Consider the following 23,557-nt stretch of genomic DNA (forward strand, 5'->3'; position numbering starts at 1 on the left):
AATATTGCATATTGAAAAGTTAATATTCACATGAATTTTCAACTTCCTTCAAACTTCTGCATATAAAATTGCAGTCAGTAAAACATGTATAAAATGAACTAAGGGGCTGTTTGGTTGCCTGAATTAGGAGTGTAAAGTAAAACAAATACCTGTATTTACTATATTTGGTTGTTTGGGTAAATTTGAGCGGAACAAAACGAAATTAATTTGAAATGCACTGCATTTACTTTACACTGCATTTACTTTACATTGTATTTACTTTGCAGGCAACCAAACAGCCCCTAAGTCTTTGTTTGAAACAACTTTCTTACTGTTTCTTAACACAGTTTTCTAAAAATAAAAAACTTTGTTGCTTTATGAAATAATAAAAATTCCATCTCAAACAAAGCCTAATACATCAGCTGTCGCAAACTGTTCCGAAACAACTGAACATAATTCACTGAACTTCTCTAAACAGAGCTGGTTTAAGATTTATGATTATCAGCCACATTAAACAAGCATTTTTCTATTTCAATTTGTAACATTCCACAATAAATGTAATGAATAAGATACCCTCTTCAAATTTTACAAGATAGGGACTCCAATTTTCTCCACATACGAATGAAGAAGGAAAAAAAAATGGAGGAAAAAAAGTTATTTGAGCTAAGGAAATTTTTTTGGTTCAAGATATCTAGTCAGAATCTGATGAGATATCCTAATTCATTTTCTTTTCCTTCTAGCTACTATTTGCCATTTCAAAGCCAGCTGGAGTTCTCTTGTTCTATCGAAGAGTCAGACTGTCAGAGCAGCAAAAATATCCTATATTTCTATACTAAACAAAATAAAGCCATAAAAAAAATTTAAAAATGAGAAGCAATAGCGAAGTAGAAGCAGTTTTTTAACAGACCAGTAATTATGGCATCAGAAACTGTTGCGGTCAAGATCCAACCCATTTAGCCCACCTGAAGAGGCACCCAACTTTTTTTGGCAATAGATAAGGTACCATAGAAGATGGATCAACGTCAGAATTCCGTGAAGAAGACCAAATATAAGTACCTCTTTCCTGCTTGCTTCCAGGCACAGTGTTGTCGAGTATAAATGCCACCAAGAGAGCAACCACCATGTTAAGCGACAGGAGAGAATTCAAAGCATAATTGAGCTGCACATACAAAACTATTCCGATAAAATATATGTATATATATTTCATGGAAAATAAAGTCTGCAAAATGAGCATAAGAGCATCTCCAACTTAAAAAAACTCATTTTTTTACTCCAAAATACGGTAATACACCAATATCAAATATAAGTACCTCTTTCCTGCTTGCTTCCAGGCACAGTGTTGTCGAGTACAAATGCCACCAAGAGAGCAACCACCATGTTAAGCGACAGGAGAGAATTCAAAGCATAATTGAGCTGCACATACAAAACTATTCCGTAAATATATATATATAAAATAAAGTTTGCAAAATGTGCATAAGGGCATCTCCAACTGAAAAAACTCATTTTTTTACTCCAAAATACGGTAATACACCAATATGCAATAACTTATCTCCAACCGAACTTCATTTTCTAACATCAAAAAGAGAATATTCCTAGTATTTTCTTGAAGAAACTAATGGACCAAGAAGGGAGTCCAAAGATGAAACAGAGAAAACTGAAGCTATGAATGCAAATCTTTTGATACAATATTTGGTAGCCCGTGCTACCTATAAATAGACTGGCTGGTACGGAACAAGAATCCGTTAGCCAGTCATAGAAGGACACGTCACCCTATCTATACAAAACTAACCGCTGCTGCATATACATGTAATTATATTTTGTGCTCTAATACTCCCCCGCAAAGTGATGGATCTTGATCGACCGTCAGTTTGTTACGCAGTTTTTGAAATCGTGTTGTAGAGAGAGCCTTAGTGAAAATGTCGGCCACTTGGTCGGTTGTGCTGATTGGTAGAATGGAGATGTTGTTTTGTTGAATGTGATCACGCACAAATCTTTGGTCGATTTTAATATGTTTGGTGCGTGCGTGAAAAACTGGGTTGTTTGCCAAAGCAATCGCTGAGGTGTTGTCACAGTAGATGTTTGTTGGAGCATTTTGAGCTATGCCAAATTCTTCCAGAAGTCTTCTAATCCAGATTACATCCGCGGTGAGGGCTGCCAACGCCCGGTACTCGGACTCGGTGGACGACCTAGAGATCGTATGCTGCTTCTTTACTGTCCAGGAGATGATCGTGTTCCCCAAGAATGAGCAGTAACCAGATGTAGATTTCCTTGACACCGGATCTCCAGCCCAGTCGGCATCTGAGTAGGAGTGAAGAACAAGGTCAGTATTTTTGACAGGTAACCCGTAGGTGGACGTACCTTTGAGATAACGTAGAAGCCGCTTGAGAAGATGCGTGTGATTTGGCTGCGGATCGTGCATATGCTGCGAGAGGAGATTAACGCTGTACGAAATGTCAGGGCGCGTAATGGTAAGATATTGCAATGACCCTGTAAGCCTGCGGTAGAGAGCTGGATCTTGAAGAATGGGTTCCTTTTTGTATGAGTCCGGGAACTTAGTGCAGGTCGGATTAGCCAACTCGTTGCACTCTGTGAGTTGGGCTTGCTGCAGAATATGCTGCACATATTTTTCTTGGGACAAGAAGTAGCTATTTTGTTGTTTTGTGATCTTGATGCCAAGAAACTCGGATACTTCGCCAAGGTGCTTCATATGAAATTGCTTGTTTAGCTTTTCCAGAATGTCTTGGATGACCTGCGAATTATTTCCTGAAATGAGAATGTCATCCACATATACGATTAAGTAAACGCAAACCTTTGCCTTAGTGTAGATGAAGAAGGACGGATCAGACGTGCTCTGCGTAAAGCCAAGACTTAAGAGGGTGTTAGTGAACGTGTTGTACCACTGTCTCGGAGCTTGTTTTAATCCATAGATCGCTTTTTGCAGATGACATACATGATCCGGATTTGCACTATCTTCAAATCCTTTAGGTTGAGTCATGTATACCGTCTCCGACAGTTGTCCATGAAGAAAAGCATTCGCCACATCGAGTTGTTGGACAGGCCAACCGTAATGTAGAGCGACGGCGAGGAGAACACGAATTGTTGGAAGTTTAGCGACCGGGCTAAATGTTTCCATGTAGTCCAATCCGTATTGTTGGTGATTTCCTTGAGCCACTAGTCGAGCTTTGTGAGTTGCAATCGTACCGTCCGCGTGATATTTTGTTTTGTATGTCCAACGACACCCTAGAATAGACGCATTTGAAGGAGGTTTGACAAGTGTCCAAGTGCCTTGACGCTGAAGTGCGAGGAATTCGTTGGCCATTGCTCGACGCCATTCTAATTTTTTTTCAGCTTCCTTATATGTGGTAGGATCGGGCTCTTGCCTGTTCTGCTTCTGATGATGAATCAGGTTGAGTCTGTTGGTAGGACGAAGGGAGCCAGTTTTGCTGCGAGTCGTCATGTTGTGCCTAGGAGCAGTTTGAATGCTGGGTTCCACAATAGGCTGAGCTAATATGTCCGAGCTTATGGGATTGACCACAGACGATGGACTCTTGTTTACCTGATTAGTCACAGTTCGCAAAGGTAGAGATTGGTGGTTAATCGTGGATGTAGACTGCACAGAAACGGGGGTCAGTAGTAAAGGAGATAGAGATTCAGCAGTACAATCAGATTTAGGTGTAGTTTTATGTTTAGCAAAAGGAAAACTCTGTTCGTGAAACAAAGTGTGCCTGCTTATGGTAATTCTGTTAGATTGAATATTGAGGCACTTGTATCCCTTATGAGCATCAGAGTAGCCGATGAACACATGGGATGTAGATTTCGGTTGAAATTTGTGTCTGGACTGTGGTGGTGAAAGTGGGAAACACTCGCACCCGAACACCTTTAGATGGTCATACCGAGGTTTGATCTTGTGAAATATTTCAAACGGAGATATCTTGGAGTTGTGCAGTAAAGGTAGTCTGTTGATAAGGTAAACTGCTGTAGAGACTGCATCCGGCCAGAACACGTATGGGACTTCGGCCGTATGAAGAAGCGTTCTTGTAGTTTCAATTATGTGACGATGCTTTCTCTCGGCCAACCCGTTTTGTTCAGGTGTGTACGGGCAAGATTTTTGATGGAAGATCCCATGTTGTTTAAGGAATGTGGAAAACGCATGATTCACATATTCAGTACCACAGTCTGACCGAAACATTTTTATTTTCTTTGACGTATAGTTCTCAACCTGAATTTTAAAATTAGCAAATGTATCAAGTACTTCAGATTTATACCGTAAAGGAAATAACCATGTAAATCGAGAGTAGTCATCTACGAAGATGACATAGTATCGGTATCCTTGATGCGAGACCACAGGAGCCGGTCCCCATACATCAGAGTGGATAACCGAAAGGAGAGTGTTATTGCTGTGATCAGACTATTCAAACGCAAGTTTATGACATTTAGATTGATTACACGAAATGCACTGAACATTACATTTTCCTAAAGCTAAACTAGGATTACAAGTAGAAATGGTATTGAAAATTATGTTATTCGGATGCCCCAATCTTTGGTGCCAGCGGACTGCGGACGTCGTGACGGTGGCAAGAGCCTTATTCTTTTGCTGGGATGTACCTGCAGGTATTTGATAAAGCCCACTTTTACATGGTCCGCGGCATAGAACCATGCCCGTCCTCATGTCCTTCAATATAAAACCGTTAGGATCAAAAACAATGGATATATTGTTATCCTTAGTTAGTTGTGAAATTGACAACAGATTAAAGTGAAGAGAGGGCGAGTGAAGAATGTGAGATAGATGGAGCTTACTGTTCGGGGTCGGGAGAATACCCGCCCCAGTGTTTGCGATCGGGACCGAGCTTCCATCGCCAATAGTGATGGTGTCGGAGCCGTGATACGGCGACGAGATGGACAAGTTGTCCAACGAGTTGGTAAGGTGAGTAGATGCCCCCGAGTCCAAGTACCAGTTGTTGTCGTTTGTGTCCGATCCTGCACGAAGAGCTTGATGTGTGGTTCTTGATGTAGGTGTGTATTGGGTATTTAGCCTGTGCCAGCATGCCTGAGCGGAATGCCCTTTCTTGAGGCAAATCTGGCATACCACCAATTCTGTAGAAGAGTTCTGAGGAGTGTTGGAGTTGTTGGACGGAGCCTTTCCTCGGAATCGCTTGCCACGACCACGGTTGTTGAAAAGAGCGGTAGTCGGATCAGAGCCTCCGATGAACTTTGTTGCATCTGTCTGCAGGTTAACTTCTTCACTCAGAAGTAACGGATAAAGTTGATCCAGGGAAATCGGCGTCAGCATTGTTCTGATCGCCGTTTTGAAGGATTGATACGTAGGTGGTAATCCGTTGAGAATATACAAAATAATATCCTCTGTATCGACAACTGCTCCTGCTGCGGCAATTTGATCAACAAGCGTTTTAATGTCGGTGAGGTATTGAGTCATATTGGAGTTCTTGAAAGTGATATTGTGTAATTCATTCTTTAATTGAATTACTTTGGAGCGATTGGTGGATTGAAAACGATTTTGAAGAGAGATCCAAATGGCAGAGGTGGTGGTTAGGTTAATGACATATGGCAAAACAGTGGTTGAAATTGTAGAGCATATGGCAGCCGAAATGTTTTGATCAGTGAGAAGCCATTTAGAAAAGGAAGGGTTTGTAGTGGACGATCCTTCAGCCGTAGTAAGAGTGGAGGGAGGAGTGGGAAAATCAGGATCAAGAAAATGTTGAAAGCCATTTGCACAGACGATCTTGAGAACCTGAGATCGCCAGAGGGTGTAGTTGTCTGCGGCGAGAGATATGGTGACGACATTTTTGATGTTCGACACCAAGAACTTGAGATTGGAAGGTATTACCAGGTCGGAGATGTCTTCTGAGACGAGAACTCCCTGTGCGTCGGTGAGAGATGATGCGGAATGAGCCATGGAAAGGAAGAAGAAGGACCTATCCTGCTCTAGATACCATGAAGAAACTAATGGACCAAGAAGGGAGTCCAAAGATGAAACAGAGAAAACTGAAGCTATGAATGCAAATCTTTTGATACAATATTCGGTAGCCCGTGCTACCTATAAATAGACTGGCTGGTACGGAACAAGAATCCGTTAGCAAGTCATAGAAGGACACGTCACCCTATCTATACAAAACTAACAGCTGCTGCATATACATGTAATTATATTTTGTGCTCTAATAATTCTTTCTCATACTTAAAATTTTCAAATTAATGACCAGTTTTTCGAATTAAAAAAAATATATATAGCGGGTGAACAGTGCGATGCCAATATCGTCCGCAAGCAAATATTAGAAGATTTGACGTTCGGATGGAGCGACCGAACGACGCCACACATATTTGACGTTCAGTTGGAGATGCCCTAAGCTAAACTACGGTATCAAATGCTTTGCAATAAGAATTTCACTGGACTGGTTTGAGAATTATGGGCAAGGAGGGCTAAAACTCACTCCTTTACTGCCAGTATTTATGGGTCCATCAGATGCGGCTGCGTAAGGTACAAGATAACTAGGAAGAATGAGGGTAGAGCTAGACGGATATTGTTGAAAATATGCAGGAATGGATAGAGAAATAAATAATGTAAACCCAACGATGAGCATGTTCCTCGAGCATGCAGACTGAGTGTATTGCATGGTGGATAGGCCAAGTGCCACAATTAAAGCCCAAGTGAAGCACAGGACAGCAGCAGCCAATGCCAGTGGTATTGAAGCAATAAGAGCGCCCACTTTTCCTGTCAAATAAACAGATTATAACTTTGATTGTTTTATAAAAAAATGGTCATTCAGGTACATTTCATGAAACTCTTATATATTTATATATATATATAAGATTTATATAGCACCATAGTGTTTAAACCACATCAAAATATGTATGAAAAAAATGTACTTTACTTTAAATAAATTAATATTAGTAATATTTTTTATGTAATTTTAAAAAATTGGATGTTAAATAAGTAAATGTAAATATTAGGTTTTAAATATGTAAATAAATAAAAAATTTGAGTTATGTAAGTAAATTCCCATTTAAAAAATTGGGTGTAGATTATGAGAGATTATTCTGTGCGGACACCGGTCGGGAGAACCGTCCTGTTTAAGCTCAGGTACCGAGTACCGCTGGTTATAAGCCCGGTACCGGACATGACACATTTTCATTGGGGCCTGGATTCCGGACAGAATGATTTTTCGTAGATTATACTGATGATAGGTTTATCCAGTTTAGTTCACTCTAGCGGACACAAAAAATATGCCCAGTACAAAAAGAACTGTATAGGATCTAAAGTTCATACCTACAAAAGAGAAGAGGATCAAAAAGACTGCTCCAAATGATAAGGCTTTTCTGCTCGCCATCTTTGTTGCATCAAGGGTATGAATATTTTCTGTCAATGTTGATGAACTAGTACCAGTGCCCCAAAGTCCAGCCAGAATTCCTGAAAGACCTTCCAGTCCTATGCCTCTGCTAACAACACCAGGTGTCGGAGGCCTTAAATTAATAAGCAAGGATGTGGCATGGTATGATCCAATCTGCACAAGTTAATGATGAGCAAATTATTCTTGAAGCTTCATGAAATCATTTCTCTAACAAAATATATATGGAATATATAATCACCTAAAAAAAAGAATATATCGATTTTCAATGAGTAATCAGTGCTTCATATTCTTTTAGTCATTCTTTAACGATATCGCTATAGAAAATAGTGAAAATGCGATAAAATATAAATGCAACGGTCTGTATTCTATTTTTGTACAGAACTTTTTTCCACATGATTTATTTAGCAATAATGCACCATTCAGTCGGCAAGTCAATATAGTTTCCTTAACCCATACTATAAAAACTATAGTAGTGATACGTCTCCAAAAATCATCCTGATCGGGTGTGAATCTTGATGCATATATGAATTGGAAACTTCCAAAATTAAATTGGGATCATCTAAATTCCGATTTCAGCAAAATTATACTCAAACTGAATTTTACGATGAGATGAACCTGACAACATCAAAATCGGTCAAATTTGAGCCCAAATTGGCCCAAAATCAAGGGACTGAAGCATATTTGAAAACTTTAGTGCATTAATTAGATGACTAAATGATATCCAAATATAGCAAGCTTATAGTAGAATGAAGCAACTTGACGAGATAACCCAACAAACCTAAGATTGCTTAAGTTTAACATCATTAAGGCGCTTAAAGGTTTGACAAACGATACATGATGAAAGGTATCAATATTAGCCGTTTGATGGACCACTTCGAATTCACCATGATCTTCTCTATATTTATAGAGCATATCGCTCTCAAAATTTATAAATAGACCCTCATTGCCCAGATGAAAGGGGCTTGGACTTTTGGAGGCTTATACCCGGGGCTATAAACTCAAGAGAGCTCTGAGGCTTGAAGCATTCCAAAGCTCCACCCGGCACCACCACCGCCGAACCCTCACCACAAGACTGTCTGTCAACTACAATCCCTCTGACCTCGGTTGCCCGCTAACTAGAGCCCCTCCGCCCATAGTCGTCCGCCGACTAATGTCCATCCGAGCTCCATCGCCCACATACTAGAATCCCTCCAACTCTATCAGCCGACAACGGTCCCCTATACATCAGTCACCCAACTACGTTGACCTTCCTCGCCAACTGACAACGGTCCCTCCAACCACTGTCGCCTGCCAACTACGGTCCCTCTAACCTCTATCACCCAAAAACAATCCCCTCTACCTCAGTCACCGGACTATGACCCTTCGACCTCCGTCACCCGACTACAGTCCTACCGACCAAATGAATATGTCAACATTCTTTCAAGAACAACTCTCTATAACTGGCTTCTTCCAACTCTCATCATGTAATTTTCTCTATATGATATATATTTGCTAAATTGAGCCAAGGTATTTCCCCGATAAAAGGCATCATTTGTAAAAGATCAATCCTTGTTTCACACCACATTCACCTCCTTATTTGAACCACTTATGACTTCAACATAAGCAACCTAGTACGTATACAAGTCCTTTAGTGTGAATACAAAAAATATGTTGATTTCTACCATCACAAATTCTCTATGTTAAACTCTTATATGGTATCAAAGATTTTCAACACCAACAAGTCGATCCTACTCATCAATTACCTGGCGAACAAAATCAACCCTAGTACAATAGTACTTCCTGGCCACCCATCCTTCACTAGTGTGAACCCAATTGCCCAACTCCCCCTCAAAACTCACCTCCAACAATTATCCATCCTGACGAGCTCAACAACAATCGCTCTTCAATATAGCTTTCTTGTTATATCAATGGCAATAACCCATAACTCTCTCACACCATAAATAAAGAAAACCTTGAAATCATCAACAAAATAATACCATTTGGGTTCAACAAGACCAACTCTTGCATTACAACATGTACGCCTCCTTATCCGAACCATCATCTTGCCTCCTCATCATCTTGCAAGGAGTGGGATAAAATCAAAGATATAAACTTGAAAATAGGCTTATGTGGTTTGGACATACAAATTTTTTAAAATGCACATTATAAATGGAGTAGATAAAATTAGTATTTGAGGTCTAGAAAATGGAAGGGGTAAATTTAAGGTAACATGGATAAAATCTGTGCAAAATGATTTTGCAAGAATAGCTTTAACATGACAGAGGTAGCATTAAACAAGAATAATTAAAGAATCATTCATAAAACTGACCCAAATAATTATGATGATGATGATAAGCTGCTCTAAATAGTCTCTTCTAATTGGGCAATATTAGAGATATGAATCACTGATTACTCGTGGAAGGAACTGTACCACAGTATAACTTGGCGGTATACAGAAATCTAGAGAATTTCTCAAGCTTCCAGAAGCCACAACCATTAAAATCGCAATAAAATTTTTAAAACATAAAAAAGACACTAATAAAATGTATACACTAAAAGTAGAGGGTTTGAATATTGGGGGAGAGGAGCTGCCCCCCTGAGGTCAAAGACCTATATCTAGTAAATTAAATTGCTACACTATGGTTCCAAGCTATGAACTATCCAAAATTCAATAGATAAAAAAAGCTGCAGCGATTGTTTCAAGATGTCACTTACTGAGTCAACTGATGCAACAATTGATACAATTGCCATAATGATGGATGTCCTGAAATTGAATGTAGGTGCCCCCCATTGGAATGGATAAGGAATCCTAACCCAAGCTGCTGTCTTCCAAGCAACAGAAACATCAGTGCGACAACGCTTCATGGTAAGTGCATGTTTTCTGCAAGTATCTGCCAAAATATTCGAGCTGGGTATATTTGAGCTGCAGCCTTTATAGTTATAAGCTCCACCAGTCGTCAAAAAGAATGCATATGCCCAAACAATGGCAACACTAATGGGAACCTGCTAGTAAATCATACAAAAAGAAGAAATAAAAATAAAATGGCATTTTTAGTCATAGCAAAATTATTAAGGGGGTGTTTGGTATAGGATTGGATTCAATTTTAGTAGGAATTACAAAATCCTGTAAATCTGGATTTAGTAAATTCTAGGCTCATAAATCCTAAAAAGTGTTTGGTATGACAAATTTTAAATCCTATTAAATCCAAAGAAGTTGTTTAACAACACATCGCAACACAGGCGCCGCAGGAAGAAGTTCCGCAACTATAAGTCGCGTTAAATCCGAATAAGAATGGGAATAGGATTTAGACAAATTTACCGAATTTATGCCGTAAATCCAGTTTGCCAGATTTATAGCGGCGTGGATTGTGTTTGGCTGGATTTACGCTAAATCCTACTAAAAACGACGGACAAATCCGATGCCAAACACCCCCTAAGACTCGACCATTTTGATAAACGGGAAGTGCAAGCTCCGTGAAATTTTAGTGAAAGGAGATAAAAGGATTAAATAATTAACAAAATCCAGATGCCCAAGAAAAAAACAGGAAAACAGAAAGTTTAGGAAATACCGCATAAACTAGGAAAATTTTATGTCCGAAAATTGAAATTTTGCGAAGGTACTGCAATTGACAATAAGGGAAGAAAAAGTGTCATGATACAGCAAAGTCTGCGTCCAAGTAACCAAAGCTTCTCATAAGCTAGCAACCTTGCTAATCAGCTGACAAGCTATAAGGAGAGGGTGATAAAGCTGTTAATGCAGGCCAACACGTGATTATGCTAAGCAACATCTTACCAGAGTGAAAATAAGAATCAATAGAATTAGCGGGATGCTTATTCCTACACAGGAACCCGCCTGAGGGAAACCATAGCTGAAAAATGCCAAACCTATAGTAGCAACAGTAGGAGCAACTACAACTGGATTTATCAACCTGTAAACACAAAATATCACTATGTACGTCATCAAGAAGGAATATTTTAACAAAATGCTTTGGGCATGCCATTACAAAAGGTAAACAAGCCATCTTAAGTAGCATGATTTTAAAAGATAAATAGAACCCTTGATTTATGTTGCTTTTTAATAGCCTAAAGTAGAAGTAGTTTGAGCTTATGCAATAACTGAGATACTCGAGATACATATAATACAAAGTTTTAGAAATAAGAATCTTCTTCCAAACTATATGGAAAAAGGACCAGATAAAGACTTTGCATTAACATAATAATAAGATCACTTGAAAGAACATGCATAACTGGTCAAAACATCAAAAAATAAAAATATAGAAAACTCCCTTGAAATATATACAACACCCAGAGAATGAGATTAAAACCTCTAATGACGCATGGTTGAGACGCATATACATACATAAAATGCACAAGTGCTGAATATCACGATATTTTGATTAATATGGCATGCAGTCCTCTCCCGCACACCTGCATAAGTTTGTTCAAGGACTGACCAAACCTGTTGAAAGCACACTCAATAAAGCCTTGAAAAGTAACAGGGCTGGCTCAACCCAGGCTACACCCATGCAAGTTTACAAGGGAGGCCCTTTAAGACCCATATAAACTTGCTTAAGAATGCATAAAACTGATTTTCTCTCGAGAGACCTGCAAGTGCTGGAGAATGAATACCTTCATCAAGACCAACAGTTAACTCCTAAAAGATCCAGCGGAATTTTCAATAGCATGTGCTGGAGAATGTTAAGAGGTTGAATAAACATCTTTAATGGTTGCTTAGATGATGATGATGTAAGAAAATGGGTGTCGGATTTTTAAATGATAATTTTTTAATCATAAACGAGTTTAATTTCACAGATTATTGGTGGCTAAGGCATTTCTTAGTCAAATTGTAAAAATAAGGAGTGACCACTAGAAAATTACTCGTTGGAACTTTATCCTGTACGTGAAGTTCATCATATCAATTAAGAATCACAGTGCTTCATAAAAGTACCTCAGAATAAGTGACATAAGTCCACTATAACCCAAGATGGTTTGAAAAATGGAACCAACAATGATTGCCCCTTGTAATTCCCTCATAATGTGCCTGAATTTCTGCATTATAAGAATAAAGTATTTTGCAATTGCGTCAAATGGAAAATGGAAATCTCAACGAACAAAAATAGAGGATGCTCACAACAGTAGAAGGAAATATGATATCAGAGTCATTTAATATAAAAAACTAAATCCTAGTTAATTTTCCATAATGCGTTATCAAAAGGCATGCATAAGTATAAATGAAAGACATGAGAGGGACCAACTGATGGGGACATCAAAACTTGTAAAGTCTATCAAAGACGTGGTCGTTGATCGACGGCCACGTTCGAGTTGATATTTTTTTGAGTCATTTCATGTATTTGTCTTTTATTATTTATGTTGTAGTTGTTTTTTTTTCATTTTACCCCTTACTTAAGGGAGGTCGTATGTAAGCCCTGAGGGCATTGTCGTCTTTCTTATTTTGACTCTTATGTACGAGACTATTTATAGCCCCTATGTTTCTCTTTGAATGTTTAATAATTGAATGATAAAAATTTGTGCTATTGCTTGAGTTCTTGAGAGATTTTGAGAGTGCTTGGAGAGAGAGCGAGATCCTAAGAGAGGGAATTTGGATCACCCGCCAACCTTGGAGACGGTCGGGTTCGTGATTCATTACTTTATCTTTTTCCCTTTCTCTTCGTCATCTCATCACCACCTTCTAAACTCCTCATCACCCAAACCGAAGCCAACCGAACCTCATCACCACCGACCACCTAATCCCACGCCAACTAGCTACCGGCCTAGGCATTAACCCCATCTCCTTAAGCCGTCGGCCACCTTACATCCACCCTCACCCGAACCCCCATTCCAACCGCCGGCCACTCCCCTTTGCCTTCCCCTCCCGCACTAATTACTATCACACCTTTCCTAAATTAATTCTTCATATTTTAAGGAACTCAAATAATTACAAAATTCAAATTTATTTGAATTTGAAATTATTTCCTAAAATATAAATCCTATTTTAGGAAAGCTTCTAAATCCCTTCATATTTGAATTTCGAATTAAATTGGGATGAGATCTTTCTTCCCAAATTTAATTCTTTAAATCAAGAGGGCATTAAAAGCTTCCATAAATCCTTCCTTTATTCCCCTATGCCGCCGGCCCCCCATTAAATTCCTTTTGGAATTGTTTCCAAAACTCAAGTTACCCCTTTAGAAATAATTCAAGTCCTCTTTATTTCCTCTTGGCCGAAATTCCCATGCTCCCAATCTATTTGAAATCTTTCTAAAAGAGAGTCTTCCCCATTTGGAATTAAATCAAACCCCTCTCCCTCTCTTTTACCACCCGCCCCTCTCTCTTCCCCCTTCATTAGTTAAAACTAATGAAGGATTTGAATTAACCTTTCCAAAATCTAAACCCAAATTCCCAAACCTCTTCCCCACATGTCCAGCCATTTATTCCCCTTTCTTCCTTGGGGGTTTTCGAGATAAGATCCTCTCTTTCAATAGGAGCCTTCAAGGGAAGTACCAACTAGCGTGCTCAACACTTCAACACTACAGAAACTTCTTTCTCTCTAATTTGAACCTTCAAGATACGCTACGACGAACATCTTCAACCTATCACTACTTGTTTCCGAGCTTCAACAAAGGTAAACTTCTTCCCCTTTTCAATTATCTTCCTAATCCACTAATCTTGTAGGTGGTGATCTCATTGCGGGAATCGTGCCTCACCTCCTGCATGAGCTTAGTAAACGTAGGAACTTGTTTCGCCTTTGCCTAAGATTAGTAAACATAGGGTCGAGCGGACTTTCTATGCTTCTAATCTTATTGTTATATTAGGGATTTTATTGAAAGATATTTACTTCGCATGTTGTTGAATTTCTAACTTGTTTTGATAATTCAAGCTCTTGGCAAGTGGCTTAGCCTAAACATAGGCACCCCTCCCTTTTTTTGTCGTTTTAACTGCTAATAGTTTTAATCTTAATTGTTTTATTCAAGAAATCGAGCAATTTCTTATTGCATCCATTTTAAGCATTGTAATCCTGCATCACCAACAGTGATAGAGGAGGCGCAATTTCCAACCACTAGTTAGCTAACCACCATACTTAATAATAACCTAGCACATTTGTGCCCAAATTCTCATGCATCTCAAATATATTACTATCCAAGATGTGCAATTGGAAAATGTTGGAAGTTTCAGATTATATGCAAAATAATATAAAATTTTGCGATTAGAAAACGTAGGAATGCTAAGAGAAAATTAAAGCAAAATTTAAAAAAAATAAAGAAAATTTTTAAAATAATATGTTTGAAAGCAAAAACTTAGTACAATCTTAAAAAATAGTAAAACTAAAAATTGCAACATTGAAATTTTAAAGTTCTAGCCTACAAGTATTGTTCCAGTAACCTGGCTTTATTCTCATCCCACCATTCTCTTGCATTTAATTCGCCGAACCTCTCTTGGCTGCAAAATTCAAAGATAAAGATGTAGCACTCGTACCTTATCTAAGTTTAACACGAACTATCTCTTTTATATCATCTGGCGAGGAGCGTATAGTCACATAAACACCCGGTTCATCTTCAACTACCCATTTTATCATTTTACCATTAACTCCTTTTAGACAAGTTGTTATTGAATTATGTTTTATAGCAATAGTGTTGTCGTGATTTGCTTATATTGCAATGGATAGATCATTTGAGTTGGTAGTAGCGTTTTGCTTGTGTTGTTGGATAGAATTAATATCATCCTAAGAACAAAACACATGTGCAGCCTATAATATTGACATATACAATGAATGATAGATGCACCTCTTAGCTGAGTAGATAAAATTTGACATGAACCCTTGAGCTCATAAAAACTAAGCTTCCATTCATACACCAAACCCAAAATAAAAACTAAGCTCATAATATTTGAACCCTTCAGCTTCCGTATCTCAATGGGGCAAACACAAACAACTCTCCATGTACAGCCTATAATATTTAACATCTTGTAAGACCTTTACACAAGCCAAAAAAAATTGTTATATCTTAAAACTCCACTCTCAGTTATACGCCTAAGAAATTAAAAGTCGGTGACACCTCAAGATTCTGTATGAAATTTCTTTTTTCTAATTGGGTAGAATATACTCAAGAATTCCAAGTTCTGCTGTGCATTAACAGATGGATAGAAAATGCACTTTTAATGTATAGATCTTGAAAATATATTCAAAAGTATGATTATATAACTGCTAGCATTGTGTATGCTTGGATTTGTTGGCGTCATGGTGCAAAAAAATATCAAGTCTCTTTGAGCATAAATTTATATGTTTGACTTCAGTATTCAATTCCAGAGCTATGAATGAATAAATGAAGGATAACAAACAATTGAAAGCATCGCAATCAAACATACATTATCGCTGAGGTTTCGATATTCTTCTGAATTAATGATAACCAAAGCAGGAGCAAGATATACAAACGAGCTTCCCTGAACCAATGGAAGCCTAGTACCAAAGAATGAGTGCATTATTGTCGTAACACCAGACACTAGTAGTACAGTTGCAATAACGTTAGCAGTTTCCCCCTACACCAATGGAGAAGAACATGCAGACTTAGGTCATTTTCAGGGTTACACAAACTGAAAATAGCCACAAAGAAAGAAGGCTTACATCAGTTCCACCCATGGCGGGAACCATGATTAGAGGTACAAATATAAGTGAGCCAGCCAGTGAAAGATAGTGTTGGATACCATATAAAAACAGCCGACCTGCAGAAAAACATCCGCAGCAAGTTTGAGAAATATATAGCACAGAAGTTCTCATCCTTAGCATAACATTACGAAAGAAAAAACTTCGTGATTTCAAGCAACTTGCATAATCTACTTAAATAGAAAAATCATATAAAAGCTGGAAAACACCAGAATAATTTCCTTCTTTCAGCTGTCAAAAATACGGGAGTGCTGAAACACACTCATCCAGATGATTTTTCTAAAAACTAAATTTGACATCCTCAGCTAATTACAAGCATGCATCACATGATTAGAACAACTAAAATAGGTTGGGATGGGTTCCCAATGTAGAAGTTCTTTACCTGCATGGATTAAAGCAAGAATAGCCGAGAAGCAGGGAAGGAAAAATGCAGGGGAAAACCGGCTTTTACATTCTCGGTTCAATAATAAAACAGAGAATACTGTAGAGCGTAAGGGTGAGAAGGGAGTTATATGTTAACAGTCTGGATTGCTGTAGCAGCGATCCAACGGCCAAGAGATGAAGAGCTGAAAGTGTCCAGGCGAAGTGGAGCAGGGGAGATGGATAGATGAGCCGAAGTATCCATACTTCAAACTGCTAATCAAGTGTGCTCATCCGCCCCCCTCAAGTTGACAATCGAGGATAGGATTGTTAACTTGTCACGAAGTTGAGAGAAGCGGGCAACACTGAGAGATTTGGTGAAGAGGTAAGCAGGCTGATCTTGGGAGGTTATATGATGGACTGAAATGTATTTCAACCTGATGCAATCCCTTATAAAGTGGAAGTCAATTTATATATGTTTGATTCTAGCATGAAAGATGGGTTTGTTGGCCAATGCTAGAGTTGAAACATTATCACAAAACAATTTTGATGGTTGGGAGAGGGATACACCAAATTCTACTAGTAATCTTCGGAGCCAGATGAAAATGTAGTTGTTGTGGGTTGTGCATGTGCTGACATAGGTAGTTGACAGCATACAGAAGGTCTGGACTGGTAATGGTCAAGTATTATAGGGAACCAACTAGTTGATGGTAAAAGTCTGGGCTAGTGTGTGGTTCCAAGCAGGTGGCTGCATTGGAGAATTTGGTAGGTAGAGGCGTGAGGACTAGTTTGCAATCAGTCATTGCTGCTTTACATAGAATTTTAGCTGCATATTTGGATTGATTGAGGTGGATACCAGTGGGAATATAACATACTTGCAATCCAAGGAAGTAGTCTAGCTATCCCGATTTTTTATGCTAAATATGTGCTGTAAAGTTGCTAACAGCTTGTCTATGGCTGGTTTGTTATTACCAGTGAAGAGTATATCATCCACATATATAAGGATATTTATCTGTATTGAGTCTTGGTGAAATATGAGGAAGGAAGGATCAGCATAGTTGATTTGAAATCCATATTGAAGCAGGTAGGAGGAAAGAGTGGCGAACCACTGACGGTTGGCTTGCTTGAGGCCATAAATTGCTTTCTTGAGTAAGCATACATGGTTGGGAAATTTTGGATCAACAAAGCTTGGTGGTTACATCATGTAAACTGTTTCATCAAGTCATGCGAGAAGGCATCAGAAACATCCAATTGGAGGACTGGCTAATTTTGGGTGACAACAACAGTGAGTAGGATTCTAATTGTGGGAAATTTAGCAACTGGGCTGAAGGTTTCTTGGTAGTCCAAGCCAGGTTCTTACTTAAAGCCTTGGCAATTAAGCGGGCTTTCTAGTGGAAAACAGATCCGTTAGAGTGAAATTTTGTCTTGAATAACAATTTGCATCCTAAGATGTTTATGTCAGGTTTAGGGGGTAACTAAACCCAAGTCCCTTGTGTTTGAAGTGCTTCAAATTCAGCAGTCATAGCAGCTCGCCAAATCGGGTATTTAATAGTTTGAGAATAGCAGGAGGGGTTTGTGGGTACAGTGGTGTGTTGGAGATCAAAAATGGGTTTGGGTTTAAGGTTTGTTGGTTTGAGCACAAGTTAGCATTGGGTTACAGGGGGCTGAAGGGTGGCAGATATAAGAGGAGGAGAGGGTGTTGTATGGGCTGTATGAGATGGAGGAGGAAAGGGTGTTGTATGGACTATATGAGTTGGTGATAGGGGTTGTTGAGAGGGTTGGATGGATCTGTAAGCGGTTGGAATGATGGAGGATCATTGGATGTTATGGGAGTTGAGGTGGATGGTTGGATGGTAGAGATAGGAACAAGGGTGAATGGAGAGAGGTGGGTTGGTTATGGAGAGGAATTTCGTGGGCTGGAGTCGGATGTTGAGGTGATGGTTTTGAAGGGGAATATTGATTCATGGAAGTGTACATGTCGGGAGATACATATCCGGCCCGTGGTGAGGTTGAGACATTTGTATCATTTGGCATTGCAGGCAAAACCTATGAAGAGGCAGGGTGTGGATCGAGGAGCAAGTTTGTTTGGTGTTGAGGGGGTTAGCCAAGGGTAACAAAAATAATCAAAAGTGCGAAGGTTGGTGTATGTAGGTGGTTGTTTATATGGGCATTCCAAAGGGGATTTGTCGTTAAAAACTTTGGATGGTAGGCGGTTGATTAAGTAAACAATAATGAGGAGAGTTTCCCACCAAAAAGTTGGAGGTAAATGAGCTTGAAAAAGCAATGCTCGTATAGTTTCAAGTAAGTGTCGATGTTTGCGTTCAACAACACCATTTTGTTGAGGGGTGTAAGGAAAAACTGAGTTGGTGAATTATGCCATACATATTCACCACCACCATCTGATCTGAGAATTTTTATTTTTTTTTTGGAATTGACGTTCAACAAGACATTTGAACTTTATAAATGAGGAAAAACTTCATATTTTGAGTGTAAAGAATACACCCATGAATAGCGGCTAAAGTCATCAACAAATAGAAGATAATTATGATAATTTTGCATTGATAAAGTGGAGGAATAGCCTTGTACATTACTATGTATCAGCTCTAAATATTGAGTAGACATATAAGCAGATAATGGAAAAGATAAACAACTACATTTGGCATAAGCACATGTTGAGCAGTGAGAGGGGGGTTGATGGTGAGCTGAGTTGTAAAGAGTTGGAGATGAGGTGCTGAGTTGAAGCAGATGGATGTCCCAAGCATTGGTGCCAGACTGTGGAGGATGTTATAGAGGTGGTGAATGTTGTAGGCGTTGTGTGTGGAGGTTGTCAAGTGGTTGTCTTGGAGGAGCTAATGGGATATAGACCGTGTAAAGCAATGATTATCAGAAGTTAGCTTATGAATTGAGGGAATCATTTGATCACTAATATTCGAATTTTATTCTTTTTTTCAACTTTAATTAAAATTGATTCACAATGAATCTTCAATTTTTCATTGATTTTTTTATCTCTATGATTCTAATTAATAAAGGGTTTCTAGAGGTCCTTATCTCATACTATTACTCATATTAATAGTAATATAAAGAAGAAAGAAAGTTTGGGAACATGAAGAACATTAGGAATGTATAGCGTACGAATTTTAAAAAGGAGCATGTGTAATGCGTAATTAAGCAAAAGAAGCGAGATCATTAAAAAATTTAAAAAAAAAAGAACAAAAATGTCAAATAATTTGATGTTTTCTATTAAAAATGCTAAATAATTAAGAAAAGTCAATTATTTGTCATTAATTAGGCGTTTCCATAGAAAATGCTAATTAATGAAGAAAAACCAAAATAATTTGACGTTTTCTTCATTTTGGCTTTTTCTTCATTGGAGAGAGAGAGAGGGAGGGGCGGGAGAGAGATGACTGGGGAAAAAGAAAGAGAAGGGGAGAGAGAAAGACGGGAGAGAGGGAGAGAGGTTATGTGGGAGAGAGGAGAGAGAGCAAATGGGGAGAGAGTTTTAAAAAATAATTATTATTTAAATAGTTAAAAAATTATTAATTAAATATATTTTTACTAATATTTGAAATATATTATAGCTTATTGTTAAATGTTTAAATATTAAATTATTATTTAAAATAAAAGTTAAAATGATTATTATTTAACAGTCAAAATAATAGTTAAAATAATCATTTAATTAAATATTTCAAATATATTTTTTATTAATATTAAAAATATATTTAACTATTGTGAAAAATTAAAATATTTAATTATCAATTAAAATTATAGTTAAAATGATTATCATTTAACAGTAAAAATAATAATTAAAATAATTATAATAATATAAAAAAAATATTAATAAAAATATTTTAATATTTATTAATAATTATTTTAACTATTATTTTAATGTTAAATGATAATCATTTTAAATATAATTTAAAATATAATTAAATCCTTAAACATTTAACATAGTTAATATATTTTAAATATCATTAAAAATATATTTTGAAATATTTAATTAATAATTATATTAATTATTATTTGATATTAAAATAATTATTATTTTAAATATTATTTAAAATAATTCAAATATTTAAACATTTAACAATAAGTTAAATATATTTCAAATATTAGTAAAAAATATTTATTAAATATTTAATTAACAAAATTTTTACCTATTTAAATAATAATTATTTTAATTAAACATTTAAAATGATTATTATTTAACAATCAATTATAATATTTAATATTTACTTAATAATTATCACTTCAATCTATTATTTAAATATTTAATAAATATTATCTTAACTATTTTTTTCTCTCTTCTCTCTCCCCTCCTCTTTCTCTCTTTCCCTAGTCCCCCCTCTCTCTCTCCCCTCCCCCTCCCCCCTCTCTCTCTCCACTGAAGCAAACGCCAAAGAATTTGACATTTTCTTAATTATTTAGTATTTTCTATAAAAAATTCAAATTATTTGGAATTTTTACTTTTTTAAAATTATTTAATAATCACGCTTCTTTTGCTTAAGTACACATTAAATATGCTTCTTTTTAAAATTCGGCTAGGTAGAGCTTACAACATGGTGTGGGGAGTAGGCCATGTCCTGTATGGGCAATTGGGAGTTGTTGTTCATTGCCAACTTGAGCCATATATGGACCGAAATAGGGCTGAATGTTGTGGAGTTGGGAGGAGTCAGACATGAGATGGTCAAGTTAACACCTGTTGATAAATTGAGTAGAGTTCAAGTTAACCCGCAAACTCAAAAAACAATCCGTTTAACCAGCCCTCACTCGGTCAGATCTCCCCTAGCCCATCGCACTCACATTGGCCCTCGCGGCCTCCTTCGCGGACTCGCCCACCAGCCCTCTTGCCCTCGCTCTCGCTCGCCCTAGCCCTCGACCTCACCCTAGCCCTCGCTCACATGCTCGCACTCGCAGGTTTGCACAATAATCACTTAATGGTTCAACTATAGTTTGATCTAGAATGAACTTTTCGACATATTTCTTCAATCAAAAAAACAACAAAGATATTTCTTCAATTATATAGATTATGAGTCAAATAAAGTGATTTTTTTTGTTGGCAAAGTAAAACATGTAGGGAACACAAATAAAAAAGAGAAAATACCGCAAAAAGAAAGAACAATAGGATTTATCGTGAAAAAAACTCAAAACAAGAAAAAATAAGGGAGTCACACCATACCAAGAAATTCACTATAAAAATTTGGGAGAAGTAATACAACTCTCTTCTCTCTCACTATCTCATTGTCTCTCTTCATTCTAGCATTGTTCTCTCACAAGAACAACAAAGAGAAAACCATACAAAACTACCAAGAGATGCAACCCTTCAAGAAAATGGTAAGAAAATTGTCAACTTGTCTCGCAACGCCATAGCGCTCAACTCTCTGTTCCAGTCTACCTAGCAACACTGCAACACAAGGGGTCTAAAGCATTGTAGTGTTATGGGCAGCGTCCCAGCACGGAGATTTGGAGAGCCTAAGTGCTCTGCCCTTTGTTAATTTCCAAGCAAACTATATAGCACCGCAACGCTCAGGTACACAACGCCGCAGCGTTGTATGGTTGTATGAAGGAAAAAAAGGATTTTTGGCTGCAATCAACAAGCAAACTTGATCGATAGAATTGACGTCCACGCCGCAATACAACCCGTTTGATAGATACAATCAAATTCCACGCAAAACAAACAATTTCCCCATAAGAATGTGTTATTTCTAATATAACATAGCCCTTTGATTCCAAAATGCCTATTTATAATGAATTAATTGAATTATGGTCAACTCAATGTTAATTCAAATGACTTGTTTCTCATTCAATATCAATTAAAATGATTTGCTTTCCCCAATTTACAAAAAATTAACATAACATTCAAATTAAAATATTTTTAAATAAAATTCATGTGCCGGATTAAAAAATTTTGACTTAGGGATATAAACTTTGATTGATTGATCATGTATTACATTTATCTTAAAATAAATCCAAAAGCTTTTAGATTCATCATAGCCCTTTTTTTATTGGGATATACTGATAAACCTTTTTTTACCTTTAAGATGCGTATATTTTTAGCATTGATCCCTAAAAGAGTCCCGTGGTGAACATTTTTATTCATTCAATTCAGTTCAGCGGGGCTAGGTCCAATATTTGTTAAATTACTGCCCTGAGGATAGACTCTTCTCCGAGGGGCAAAAACCACAGCGGGAAGTTGACTTCTTCTCTCAATTGCGTGTATGCTGTGATTTTTTTGGAACCAAGACATCCTTTTTTCCATCGCTCTACCGGCTTCAAAGAACATTATTGACTGGAAACAAATTGAAGCAAAAGTGCTTATTTAAAAGCTCTCCTTCTATGAGTTCATTGATGCATTAAAATGTAGCTTTGTCAAAGGCGGAAAAATGTTAAAACGAAAATAAAATAAACAAGATGATGCAAGGAGGCCCAGGACTCTACAGCAGGAAAAAAAAACCACAAGTCCAGATAAACTAACCAAAACCCGGATTTTCTGTGAGTTCACACATAAGGCCCGATTTAAGCGGAGCCGTAATCTGCGGCTCAGGAGGATCCGCAATCAAGTCAATCTCCACTTCATCTTTTTTCGCCTCTCCATCCCCAGATCCCATAGTCATCGCAGGCTCCCCGTTCCCGCGCTCGTTTACATTTTTACCCTCGCCCTTCCCTCTCAATGGCAGATCATTTCCCACCCATCTGCCCTCCTCCTTCAAACCAACTTCAGGCTCAACTCCAATCCTCCTCTTCTCCTTCTCGAATTTCCTCCCAACATTCTTCAAACCAGCAAGCTCCGAGTCCAGATCCGCCGCTGGACCGATGTCAGCATCTGTCCTTCTCTGCCCCAAAATTGGCTCCAACTCGACCTTGGACGCCCCCCGGTTCCCGAGGCGGCGGCCAAGGCCCTTCTCCATATCCAACCCCACACCTTTTCCGGGCGGCGGCGGTGGCGGTGTGGGCGCTAATTGTCCCTGCGGTGCCGCATCTTCCCCTCCCTCGTCTATGATGCTGCTTAAAGTGCTCTCACCAGAGAAATTGTGGTTGAAGCCGGTCCTATTCGCCCACGATTTGAGCTCATGAGGACTGTGATCCGTCTTGGAGACGAACGGCTCGATGGCCGGCGGCCAGGGTCCCGGTCGGCGACGATCCTTGTTTGAAACCGGCCGGGCCTCCACCGCAGATTTCCTGTCCATTTCGTTCGCGGAAAGAGAGGAGCGGCAGTTGAGTTAAA

General features: G+C 38.1%; 1 protein-coding gene across 4 annotated transcripts; it reads right to left on the reverse strand.

Moving 5' to 3' along the window:
- Positions 1–489: 489 nt before the first annotated feature.
- LOC110107805 (nucleobase-ascorbate transporter 11) lies at positions 490–23,553 on the reverse strand. 4 transcript variants are annotated; one of them, XM_028694009.1, is made up of 11 exons: positions 22,808–23,553; positions 15,937–16,034; positions 15,681–15,851; positions 12,271–12,371; positions 11,116–11,251; positions 10,892–10,942; positions 10,038–10,325; positions 7,262–7,496; positions 6,426–6,706; positions 887–1,138; positions 490–760 (listed from the first exon to the last, which is right to left on the reverse strand). In XM_028694009.1, exons 1-10 carry the CDS (start codon positions 23,517–23,519, stop codon positions 917–919), a joined length of 2,295 nt encoding a protein of 764 aa, XP_028549842.1. In that variant the 5' UTR covers positions 23,520–23,553; the 3' UTR covers positions 490–760; positions 887–916. The 4 variants fall into 4 exon arrangements, with proteins under 4 accessions (XP_028549842.1, XP_020693856.2, XP_020693858.2 ...); XM_020838197.2 differs by having other exon boundaries at positions 490–1,138; XM_028694010.1 differs by lacking the exons at positions 490–760; positions 887–1,138 and adding an exon at positions 1,269–1,392.
- Positions 23,554–23,557: the final 4 nt, after the last annotated feature.

Source organism: Dendrobium catenatum, unplaced genomic scaffold (genome assembly GCF_001605985.2).
Source record: "Dendrobium catenatum unplaced genomic scaffold, ASM160598v2 fragScaff_scaffold_390, whole genome shotgun sequence".
Taxonomy (NCBI): domain Eukaryota; kingdom Viridiplantae; phylum Streptophyta; class Magnoliopsida; order Asparagales; family Orchidaceae; genus Dendrobium; species Dendrobium catenatum.

Excerpts from the sequence above, each read along its gene's own strand:
- LOC110107805 (XM_028694009.1), bottom strand. The coding sequence starts at position 23,519 with ATGGACAGGAAATCTGCGGTGGAGGCCCGGCCGGTTTCAAACAAGGAT. Across the intron at positions 16,035-22,807 it reads CACAGAAAATCCGGGTTTTG|GTCGGCTGTTTTTATATGGT; the intron begins GTTAGTTTATCT and ends GTTTTTCTGCAG. Across the intron at positions 12,372-15,680 it reads ATCGAAACCTCAGCGATAAT|AAATTCAGGCACATTATGAG; the intron begins GTATGTTTGATT and ends CTTATAATGCAG.